Genomic DNA, 12,657 nt, shown 5'->3' with positions numbered 1-12,657 from the left:
CTGTCTGTTATATTCACAGATGTATGGGCGGTACACCCAGGAGCTGGGTGTCTATGCCAAGGAGGAGGCAGCCCGACTACGGGATGGAGGGGTGCGGGATGGTGGTGGGCTGCGGAGGAACACCAGTGTTCGTAGTCGTGCTGCAGACCTTCTGGGGAATGAGAAAGACCGTTGTGCAAAGTGCAAGTGTAAGTGATGATCACTTGAGTAGCCCTGAATCTTATTTGGATTTGGATTGTGCTTGCAGGTACAAAGTGTGCCAGTAGTGTAATGCTCAGACATGTCCTGAAGGTCAGACCAAAGTGGATCGTGTGTGTGTGTGTGTGTGTGTGTGTGTGTGTGTGTGTGTGTGTGTGTGTGTGTGTGTATATGTAAACACTGACTTCTTAAAGTACAGCACAGCGGCTACCTGACACAAGGGAGCAAGAGGGGATGTGAACACGATTAAATGTGACTGATCTGAGCAATGACCTCCAGCCAACAAGGGCTGTCTCAATGTCAGACAAAGACAGCACCCTCTGCCGGATGCCCACTGTGTGTGTGTGTGTGTGTGTGTGTGCGCGCGCGTTTGATTTGCTTCGTGGGTGTGTTTTTTCGTTTGTGTGAGCAGAGCTCTGATCTGAACTGTCGGTTTTCTAGTCTCCCCAGATGACTGCAGATAAGGGAGTGGCACCTCTTGACTGATGGACTCAACTATAATGGAGTGACAAATTGTGACTATGTGCGTGTAGCTGTGCTAGTGTGCCTATTTATGTGTGCACATCCTCCAAATGTGTTTGTATTCAACCACCAGGATGGTGTTTTTGGAAAGACGCATTGAATTTGTCGATGCTTTCAGCTCCACCAATGAAATTCTGCTAACCTGTATTGTATTGATTTGATGGAAAGAATGTGGATAGATAGATGGATATCTAAACCCTGACTCAATGATACCCAAGTTAACTGTATAATGAGTGACAAAATATGACAGAAACATATTGGATCAGTTAATCAAAAGAAAATTGTTTGCCAGCTATTTTGATGATATATCAGCCATCGATTTGGTAAAAATTTAACTTTTCCAGCTGCTTTAGAGTTGCTGATCCATGCGTTTGACTGTTGGTTGGATAAAATCAGCAGTGTGATTTTTTTCTTTTTTTTTCTTTTTTTTTTCCATTTCATGGATTAGATGCAATGGAAGTGTTTGCAGGTGGATACAGATGCTGCTTCTCAAAACAACTCCAAGTCAGCACCTGTAGTTTGCCTCGCTGATTTTGCTGGTTGCCAACACTGTCAGCAGTTGTCGCTGCAGCAGCGGCTGTCACGTACATCTCATAGATGCAGCAATGCTACTTTACAACCCTCGGTGTCAAACATATTACTCCATCTGGGACTCCAAAACTGGTCAAATCTGGACACAAAGACATGATGCACAATTCTATGTTCAGTTTGACTCATACTTTTTGAAAATATCATTATCTCTCAAACATCCACCCAGAAGTTTTAGGAAAAAAAACACTTTTTGTAGCTCCAGAACTGAGGATCTTAACATTTTTAAGTTTTCTTCAGTATCAAAGTAAATCCTTTACTCCATGGTTAAATTTTGTACAATTTCAATGGTGCCGGTTTAGCTAAATGTAAACAAATATAGTATTCAGTCCACTGGTGATACACTTCCTGTTGACATCCCCCAAATTATAAGAAAATAAAGTTGCAATTGCAGTTTTCCTGATTCTGTCTTTGGGTGGCTGCAGTGTACGTGTAAGACTATCTTATGGACCAAATTATCAATAAGTTAAATGAGAAAATAACTGACAGTCCAACTGATAATAAAAATAAGATAAAGACTTGGTTAAATTTACCCTTTTAAACAAAAAAAAATCCAAGTCTTAATGCAGATCATGTCTCTAAAATTAACACAAGGCAAAAGGAGGGGAGGGTAGTGTTTGTTTTGCACCAGCGAGCCAGAGTGGCTGGTTTCCAGGATCCATCTCTGCCTCTTTGCCCTCGTGGCTAGTGATCTGATTAAAGTGCGATAGATTGCACCATAGGTGAAAGCTACCCTATATCAGCCCCAGCCCCGCTCGCTTGCTTGTAATAGGAGCCATTTAAAACAATCACTCTCAGATCAGAAGGCAGTCAGAGTGATTTGTGTGCTCACCGTCTGCTGCGTGTGCTCGCAGATCGAGAGGTGTTTGTATTTTTAGATCCATCTTTAGAGAGGCGCTCAGGCTGGACCGGCTCTGCCGCTGCCTTCTTAGGTAATGTGTTCGGAGAGAGCCTTCAGATTAGGTGGGAGTAGGAGTTTTAGTGTTTTCCTCTCATGCATCTATGTGGTAACATCATCTCTGTGGGTGATGAACTACGAGTGTGTGCCTCTGAACGAGGCAGCCTACACACACAGTTAAAGGCTCTGCTGCCGGTCGTGACGGAGAGCTAAAAACACGCACTGCCTCAATGTGTTTATTTTGACTCATAGAGACAAATTTTCAGAGATTTTTATGGCAGATGTTACTCAGATCTCTGTCTAGCGGTTATTCCAAGATTCACCCTCAGTGTATTATGTGACATTATGTTTCACTGTGCATTCAATGGCTGTACATCTTTTAATATAGCCTACTATTTCCATGTGAAAGACCTGCTGTGTTTTCAGCATTATTCCTGATTTAAAGCTAGCTGGTGTCAGGTGATGCAATGCAGGGCCAGCAGAGGTGGCGGAAATGTCTAGCGTCGGGTGTGATTTTATTACGGGTTCAGGAGAAGACATCTGTGAACGCCACTGAGCCTGCGGATGTGAGCGCGAGCCAAGATGCACATGGAAGTATGTGGCTTTGCAGGTGCCAGAAAGGGTGTGTGTGTGTGTGTGTGTGTGTGTGTGTGTGTGTGTGTGTGTGTACTTGGACAAGTATCTTTGTGAGGACCAGTTTGAGTGTTAGACCATTCAGAGTGGGTAAATTTTGGCCTCACTTTCTCACGCTCTTTTAAAGGGCTGTTAATATCAGGTTAGGTCAGGGTGAGCGTTAAGAACTTAGTCATGATGGTTAAGGTTGTGTTCAGGGGCGAGGAAAGATATTATGTCAATGAATGTCCTCACAAAGGCAGCCGTGTGTGCGTGCGTGTGTGTGATGGCAATTTCCCCAGCTTCTCGTAAGGGAAAGTCCAGTGAACTGTGAAGTTATAGAATTGAACATCTAGAAACATGACAGTCTAATATGCTCACAGATTTATCTTTAGATATTTCTCTGAGGCATGTTCCGCCTTTTCTTTTTTTTTAACTCTATGTTTGTGACATGTCTGTCTGCACACGGGTGTTTGCATGTATCCGTTCTCTGTTGGGTGTCATGTACACAGTTGTGACCAGAGTCCTGCAACAGAGACAGCTGCAGTATTTTTTTTGTCATTTATGACATTGTTTGATGTTTTTTCCCAGTATCGTGTCATTAAAACAACAGGAAATATTTATGAACTTTAAGTTGTTTTTTTTCCGTAATTATAGGTACAAGCAACATAATCAAAAATGTCCCAAAGTATAGAAAAATAAATGCAGAATTATAAAATAGATATTGGCAGAACGTCATGACTGGTCAGGTAGCTGCATTTATTAAAGACAACCACAGCAAAATGGGGGATCATAATGTATCTGTCAGATGTTTGTCACATTTTGTAAAGTTCTTGAATTGTAGTTTGGACCCTTTTTTTCTTTTTTTTTAAAGCTTTTCGAAGCTTCATATAAGTAAGATAGACGAGTTGGAATTCAATTCAGTCTTAGAGGAGACGTCTGACAATATCATGTCAGACTTCTCTCTCTGAAAGCTTTGTGAATCTGTGTCTCAATATCAGGCCTGTTGGTTTGTACTGAGGACGTAAATCTTTATAAATAAGTTCAGAAAATGTGGTTTTATTTGAAAATGCGAAATCATTTAGTTCTTGGAAAATGTCACTCAAAAAGGAGAAAATTAATATTATTGGATACTATTTTCAGCTGCAGATTGATACACATTTGTTGAAGGTGTTTGTGGGGTCAGCACAAAATATAAATCAGTACCAATGTTCAGTGTCAGAGGAATATATCTCTCCTTGGAGCTGAAGCAAATAATCAGACAACCAATTAGATGATTGACTGGAAATGTTTATTTTTAATGCTAAAATGGCCCAAACAAATTCCAGGTATGACAGGTGGGAGTTTTGATCTTCTCATGCGATTTATTACGGGAAAAATATACAAAATTACCAACCTTTAGGCAGCACTAACCGTCTGATCCCCGTCCTTCTGTCTCTCTGAGCCTGTTTATCCACACATCGGTAACTCTGTGTTTCCTTATCTCTGACAGTTTTCTCCATAACGAACGTCACTTAATGAGTTCCAAGCAGGACATGTAAAAAAAAAAAAAAAGCAGGAGCTATCTCGTCTGTTGTGGATTCATGAAGTATGGATCTGGCAAATGTGTTAGTAGCACACTTTTTGATCCTCTTGGGACGGGCACATCTATGAATGCTCTGGATATTCAAGTGAATTCCAGGCTTTGGCAGTGTCTGCAGACAAGAGAGGAGAAATGAGTCCAGTGATGCTTCTTTTAGCTGACCTCGCTCAGAGTTATAGATTATAATGTAATGGTAGAATTTATAACCATGACCTAGCTTTGTTTAGTCTCTGTATTCTTATATTTGAAGTGGATGAAGTAAAGTGATGCTCTGTCTCTTGCATCAGAGTCACCACACAGTAACCTCCTTTAGTTTATTGTTCATTCACTGTAGATGATATCTCTGTTCACTCCACTCAGTGTTATTTTAATTCCCTTTTTTTATTTAGTTTTCAAGTCGAACTGGATTCTTTATTCACACCATTGGAGAATAACTGTTCTCATAAATAATCAGAGGATTAATGTCCAGTCATGATGCAGGAAAATGTATTTCAATGTGTGCCAGGTTGGACTAGTTTAGTTGTCTTTTTTCAGTTGAAACAAAGATGGAAAAAAAAAACTGTACACATCTAACTGCTCGTCAGAGCTCATCTCCGGCTTCTGGTGTGTTATAGATGTTTTTTTTTAAGATAAATTGCAGCTTTTTGCAAGCACCACAGAGCTGAAACACATCCAGAGGAGACTTCGAACACCTTTTAAATTCAGGTTGAAAGCATCTTCCTTCGACTAAAACCAGTGAAGAACAAAAGCGTTCATTATTTTTCACACACAGTAGAGATGGGTGATCACTGTATATGTACCGTAACAAATATCACAAAAATGACATATATTAGGGCTGCAACAAATGATTAATTTCATTGATTAATTTGCTGATCTTCCTGCGTATTTAATTATCTATAAAGTGTCAGAAAATTTTGAAAAGTTCAGTCACATTTTCCAGAGCCCATTAAGAGTTAACTCTCAAAGAAATTAGATTTTCAGTGATGTAGCAGAAAAAAGAAGCAATAATTCCTCATTTGAAAAACTTTAAACAGCAAATATTTGGCATGTTTGATTAAATAGTAACTCAAGCAAATAATCAGTTATTGACATTTTTACTATCTGATCAATCAAAATTGTTTCAGCTCTAAGATACAGTTCTCTGCAAAAGTGTTAAAGACACTAAAAGTAAAGTGATGATGCTTCCGAAAATAAAAATCTCTATCAGCTCAACTCATACGAAGTGCAGCAAACCTGAAATACAAAATCCCCAAATCAGATCAAATGTGATTGTATGTTCTAATTCTCACAGAAATATTCAAATATCACACACGAAATGCTAGATATTAAATAGACCGCTAACTGGACAAATTTATATCTTCATGTTGTTCAACCCAGTTTGTCAGTTGATAATTTTTTACGGTTTTAACCCTTCCAATTGAGTTTCAATGTTTTAATTCCCTCCAGTATCTAACATGCTTTGAATTGTTGTGTATGAAATGTGCGGTACAAATGAGCTTCTTTTGCCCTTCTTTGCATCCGTTTCCTTCTCCTCTGCCGACACCTGGGAGCTTCTCTCGTCTCTTTTCTCTCAGACACGGCTGGTTCTTTGAGTCACACACAGACAAGTATCTCTATGCAGACCTGTCACACCTCAAAGATAATTTTTTTTTTTTTTTAATAGATTTCACTGCTGCTTTCCTCCCTTTTCTTTCTGTCTCTGGTCCCTCAGCATGTGCATCTCGCTGCCAGAAGTTCCTGATCTCAAGGGTGGGGGAGGACTGGATCTTCCTCATTCTGCTGGGGCTGGTCATGGCTCTGGTCAGCTGGGTCATGGACTATGCCATTGCCTTCTGCCAAGAAGGTAGGAAAGAGACAGAGACAGAAAGGGAGAGGTAGAAGTATTATTATTATCATTAAGCAATAGGAAGTCAGGCTTCATAGTGAATGCTAAAAGACATTGTCAGGCATTATACAATGTAGAATAAAATATTAATACAAATTGACTTGTATGGCCCTTTTCTGTTATATTCATATTGATCTCGAACTGCAGCTAACGGAATTGCCTTCATTAATATTTACAGTATAGTTTTTTACTCCTGCATGAAAAGCACCAACCTTTACTTTGACAGTAGAATTAATTCACCAGGTGCGGAGATCTCCAATTTCCCAAATTTTCCTGAGATCCAAGTACATTTTCTTCCTGCTCTTCCTCTGTTTTTTTATAAGCTGGTAAACTTGCTAGTGAGAGAGCTGAATAATGAATGTGGAGGAGGCCAGACAAATCTCTGAATAAGGCAGAAGAAAGAGTGAGAGAAGGTCAAAGAGAGGAATCACAGCCGGTCAATAATAGATAATAGGTTGTTAAAAGGTTTAGTTTTCTACTGCGTTATACTGAGATAAAGTTGCTTCTGTGTGTATGTGCAGCACAGAAGTGGATGTATGGTGGACTGGACAGTAACATGCTTCTGCAGTACATTGCCTGGGTCACCTACCCTGTGGTACTCATCACTTTCTCAGCAGGATTCACGCAGATCCTGGCACCTCAGGCTGTGGGTAAGACACAGGCACACAATTTATAGATAAACATGTGTATTCATATTTCTAATTCATGGTCATATTTCTGTGTTTGAATAATGTAATTGGCTCTGTAGTGCGCCATAAGAGCTCCAAAGACATGGACATGTTTCTTAGTGATCTCATTTGCAGGAAATTTATAAAAATGTACCTCTGATGAGATGTGCATACTGAAAACTATATGAATATCAATCAGCTGTTCTCCTCACCCACCCATCCCCCCCTGCTCTCTCTTTATCTTCTCATCCCCTTCTCTGTAATTGCTTTCTTTCGACTCATCTTTTCTCTCCACTCCATCATCCCACCTGGCATCTGTCTCTCCTTTTTCATTTCTAAGGGTCGGGTATCCCTGAGATGAAGACGATACTTAGGGGGGTGGTCCTGAAGGAGTATCTGACTTTTAAGACCTTTGTGGCCAAAGTCATCGGTCTGACCTGCGCTCTGGGCAGCGGGATGCCTCTGGGGAAGGAGGTAGAGGCTTTGTGTTTACCCTCATCATTTCCCACCACAGTCTTTACAAATTACAAATGATGGATTCCTTGACAGTTTTTGAAGTTGCCTGGATGGAGGATTTAATAATCTTGCTTCCTCTGGTCTCGTTAAAGTCATAGCTGCAAAACTAAAACCAAGATTTACTTTTAATAGCAGTTGCATTTCCCATTCAGGGGGTAGGTAAAGTAGTTTGAATCCAAATCTGAGCAGGGTTTAATGGTGCAAAGGTTTTTGAATAATGACCCTGGACTTGAATGCAGCATGCTCCACTTGGTGTTTAAAAGTGCTTTCAGTACGTCTTTCTTCGTGTTCCCTCTCAGGGTCCCTTCGTTCATGTTGCCAGTCTGTGCGCCGCGCTGCTCAGCAAATTCATGGCTCCTCTGTTCGGCGGGATTTACATGGTGAGTATGGCAAACATATTTCACACTGATATCCTGTTGTCCCAGCAGATTGTACTACAGAACTGTATTGTAACTTGTTCTTACATCACTAAAGAGAGTCATCGTTAATATCCATCGATCTCTGTGGAGACAAAATGGAAAACAGAAAAACTGTAGGTCGAGGTACTCTGTTACTTTGAGATTAAAACATGTTTTTTTCAGGTCTTGTTGTAAACTTTATTTTAGTACTTGCTCTCAGGTTTGTTGTTCGTTTTTAGTGTAAAAGAAATTAAACTCTTCATTAACATAAAAAAAAAAATCCTTGGTGATGTTTGTTGCAGAGAACATTTTGTTGTTTGACGTTATATTCATCGTACTCTCACAGATAACTTGCCAAACATAGACAAAGGGATGTCATGTTGAGATACAGTTTTTTCATCTGAATCCCAATTTAACTCCACAAATGTTTTTAATGAGGCCTGAGCACCTGATTACATCGAAACAGCTATAGGAATTGCCTATAGTAATACAACTGTTATATAACTGTTAATTAATTAATTTAACTGCTGAATTGGCTTATTATTAAAAAGACAGTTTACAATTAAAAATCCTTCCATATGTAATGATAGAAACCAGAACTTTAAAATGTAAAAAAAAAATCATCAGTAAAAATCTCTCAAGGTCAACTGAAACTGTTATTTAGTCTCAGATCTCCTTCTGTCTGATTTTTGTCTGATAGTTGAGCGGTCCAGGCAGGTAACACACTGGCATGAATGTCCTGAGGAGCAGGTCACCGGTTTGACTCTGGGCCAGTCTGACCTTTACTACATGATGTTTCCTGTCTACCCCTGCTGTGACTGTCTAATAAAGGCAAAAAAAACATCTTGCTTTTAGTGCAACAGCCTTATTAAAATTCTCCAAGCAGGAACAGATATGCCAGATATGGCGATTGCCAGTTTCTTGAGTATGTTCGCTGTATGTCTCTTGTAGACAGGTACTCTCCCTTAATCAGGTTTATCTGCTCCCACTTTTTAGGACTTTAGTAGACAGTATGTACCTCTTGTATGACCTTCTAAATAAAAATCTGTTGATTTATATCCACCAAATTTTTTTGCAGCAGCCCAATCTTCTACTGCATATACTGTAGTAGCCTTATTGCACAGCAGCCTCCCAAAGGAGTGCTAATTTACAGAGATAAATTACATCACCTTCCCGCCAAATGGCCTGGAGAGTTACTGCAATGACATGCAGTAAAAGTCCAGCCTGTGGTGAAGTGTGACAGGCCAAGCATTAAACTGTAGTGATCTAGTCCAAAGGGCATTTACACCCACGTGTTACACAGCTAACCACTCAACTATTAAGTCATCAACTGTGACATAAAAATCCGAGAGCAGGAGCAGATATCAGAAGTTTAATAAGCAAACAGGAGCAACTTCAGTGCAAAGAGGAGGAGTTTTACAGTTTCACAGAAAATCTGCGCAAGCAGCAGTTTTCGTCAAAAGACAGAAACCTGCAGGGACTATGTGTGCACAAGAGCAGAGTTTGGAGGGAGAGCATTACAATATCTGAATGTGAAATCAAGTTATCCTGCCCTCAAACTGAAAGACCATTCTCTTGAATAAAAATAGTAATATACTGTACACCCATAGTTCACACCTGCAATCTGTAGCTCACTGTTGCCGTTTGCTAGTTGTTTCGCCTTGTTGCTGGTATTGTTGTTGACTGCAGGTAAGTGCAAATTAAAGAAAAATTAGGATTGGTGAAATTTACTCACTTTAGGAGATTATTTTCCATGTTTTTATTTTTATTTATTTTTTTGGTCCTCATAATCTTGAAGGAATAAACCACACACAACTTTGTTCTTCGAACAATCTTTGATGTTTCTTTGCCTTCCTCCATTCCCCAGGAAAAACTCTCACCTCCACTCATGTGAGACCTCACCCTCAGCTTCTGTCTATTTCTGCACTGGATACTGTGCTGTGCTTCTCCTCGCTGCACCAGCAGCCACATCAGTATGGAGGAAGATAGACTGCAGTGATGTGGAGGAAGAAAAACACGTGTCAGCACAGTTAGAGAGACTCAAATAAACCAGGGGTCAACCACACGGCCACTAAACCTAATAAGTCTGGGAAAATATTAATTCAGTCCGCGTTGGAATCGAGACCGTGTTTGCTGGAGCTCAATCGCATGTTTGATTTTGTATTGTTTGGATATCTTCCAGGAGGAGGATAAAGAAAGGTAACCTCTACTCTCACACATATTTCTGTCTTTTTTCACTTTTACTGCTAAAGGAAGAGCCCTTTGAGGGAAGCAAGGTACGAATGCACGAGTCAGATAGTTTCTTTATTGTCAATTCCATCCACATAAATAATCCATGCTGTCCATTTCAGAGGCCGAGATAGATTGATGTCCTTCCATTTGTCTGCGCTGTGTTTGATTCTGTTCAGTGAAGCGTCGCAGCGAGGCATCGATCTGTGTTGCCTTTGCTTCAATACAAACATCTCATTCCATGATTTCAACGCTCAATCCTGGTTTTTCAATCATGGCCTCACATGTACCTCCGCTCAAATCTCATGGAATGCAAACAGACGGAGCAGCTTCACAATAAAATGCTGCATTCGTGAACTGGCAGTGACTTTCGGTTTTTCACGAGAAATGCATTTCTTTTGTATTTGTGGCGTTTGCACGTACGCGTACACCTGTTGGGATTTTGAGTGTGCGCGTGTGCGTGCGTGTGTGTGTGCGCGTGTGTGCGCGCGTGTGCGTGTATGTGCGTGTGTGTATTTGCTTGAATGCACGGCCTTGTGTGTTTTTGTACGTGTGTGTATATCTGCCTCTCCCTGGACAGAACGAGCTGAGGAACACAGAGATGCTGTCGGCTGCCTGTGCAGTGGGTGTGGGCTGCTGCTTTGCTGCGCCTATTGGAGGTAAGACAATATGGCCACCGCCTCTGATTGAATTGGATTCTAATTATGGTAGATAATTACACGAGGTAATTGGATGAAGAGAATATTTACCCAGCTGGCAGCAGAGGGTGCCAGTCTTGGTCAGTACAGTATATCTATCTAACTCTTTGGTTGTGAGTAGCATACTCATTCTCAACAACTATTTGCCATTCAATTTTACATGAATTTTTATGTTTCCATTGTTTCAGGTAACCTTACGATGTATATTGCTACTCTGAGGTCAAACAATTTTCACTTGATTAACACTTCAGTAAAACTTTTTTTTTTTTTTATTTTTATAATAGGTGTGTGTCACTATAATAATATCACTCCGGATGTCTATATTTTTCCTGGTCTCCAACCCTTCGCATTTCCCAGCATGCCTTCTTCAACTTTTAAATAACAACTAACTTTTTAAAATACATCAACCAAATTAAAAGTGATTTGTAGAAATTATATCTATTTTGACTAAAATTTAGTTTTGGAGCATTTCAAAAAAGACAAATTAAGATGGGCTACATTAAATAGGGGGTGACTCAAAACTATAAGTGCACAAACTGGGAAGGTGGCATGTATACTGTTCCTATCCTATTCAAAGGATGTGTGAAGTACTTTTGAATAGACATTATGTAACTGAAACTGTTTGTGTTTTAAAAGACCTGTTCTACAATTATTAATGAATCCATGATGGGTTTGGGTTTATTCACTTATAAGGTGATATGTGTGTGTTTACAAATTTAGTGTTTTGTATTTGCTGCCTATAAGTGTAAATATTCTTGGTATCCAAAGGAAGAATCCTGATTATTTGACCTTTCCTCCTGCGTCTAGGTCAAAATCTTAAAGTATCTAGACTAAACTAATTTGCTGTGGGTGTTTATGTTATGAATCATATTGGGTCAGCTCAGTAGCTGCCTTCGATTTACAATCTGAGCAGATGGAATCGCCCACTTATGGAAAAGTAAAAATTTCCATTTTCTCTGAAGTTCAACCTTTGCTGAAATACCATTATTAAACCAAGTTTTCCTCTTGTAGTTCATTTTATCTGATTGTGTTAAATATTCTATCTTAATTGATATTCTATTGGTTTGGTTGTTCTGACATTTTTCATTTCCTGGTGTATATAAAACACTTTGAACAATCATTTTCTGTATGAATAAAGCTGCCTACTTTTTCTGGTGTGTTCAATAGAATAACAATGTCTTTACCAGCATTTTCCATCATCTATAGATGAAGACCATTAAAATGGAATTCAGCTAGGAAGAGGACCTTAAATTATATTATTTTTATAGATGACTTTACTTGTTTGCATTGTGTGAGTCAAATAGAACCGATGTTTGTGGCTGCTCAACAAGAGGTGCTGCTTTTAAGGACATGATTGACACTTTGTCTCATTCATTTAGAGCAACTAGACTAACTCATACTGGCATCGGTACAGTATGTAGTGCATGTTCGGTGATCAGACCAGATGCAGTCATCATGCATTTGTGTGGCATTTCCAAAACAATCAGCAACACAAATATGGGAGTTAGAAATGACTTATTTTATGGTGGGCTAAATGCTAATAATGGTTGTAGAAACCCCAAAAGATTAGAGCTTTAATGATTAGAGCCAAAATGTTTAATTGATTAATTGATGAACAGATGATTATATGGCAACTATCAAATATTTATCTTGTATATCTATACTTGTCATTTTTATTAAAAAAAATTTAAACAAAATGACCAACCACTTAATAAAAGAAATTGACAGATTAATTGATTATACAAATAATTGTTATAGCTGCAGTGCTATGATGGTTTTGATGCCTCCATGCTGCTAACAGCTGGGGCTGGAGGCATTATGTTGTCTGGTTGTCCGTCCGTTCCATTTTCTTGAACATGATTT

At 39.4% G+C, this 12,657-nt stretch overlaps 1 protein-coding gene across 7 annotated transcripts in view; it reads left to right on the top strand.

Moving 5' to 3' along the window:
• LOC138202955 (chloride channel protein 2-like) overlaps window positions 1-12,657 on the top strand; it is a 45,970-nt gene that overhangs the window by 17,781 nt on the left and 15,532 nt on the right. For 6 of the 7 annotated variants that reach the window (XM_069157349.1, XM_069157352.1, XM_069157348.1 and 3 more), the window contains 7 exons: window positions 20-188; window positions 6,112-6,243; window positions 6,807-6,935; window positions 7,294-7,427; window positions 7,769-7,849; window positions 10,120-10,143; window positions 10,677-10,755. In XM_069157349.1, the coding sequence (XP_069013450.1) occupies window positions 20-188; window positions 6,112-6,243; window positions 6,807-6,935; window positions 7,294-7,427; window positions 7,769-7,849; window positions 10,120-10,143; window positions 10,677-10,755 (748 nt within the window). The remainder of the gene's footprint in view (window positions 1-19; window positions 189-6,111; window positions 6,244-6,806; window positions 6,936-7,293; window positions 7,428-7,768; window positions 7,850-10,119; window positions 10,144-10,676; window positions 10,756-12,657) is intronic. The other variant, XM_069157353.1, reaches the window with a different exon arrangement.

Source organism: Embiotoca jacksoni, unplaced genomic scaffold (assembly GCF_022577435.1).
Source record: "Embiotoca jacksoni isolate LCO1_2020_lvr unplaced genomic scaffold, fEmbJac1.0.p SCAF_22, whole genome shotgun sequence".
Classification (NCBI taxonomy): domain Eukaryota; kingdom Metazoa; phylum Chordata; class Actinopteri; family Embiotocidae; genus Embiotoca; species Embiotoca jacksoni.
Note: the sequence above shows the minus strand (reverse complement) of the source record. Positions and strands in the feature narration are given on the sequence as shown.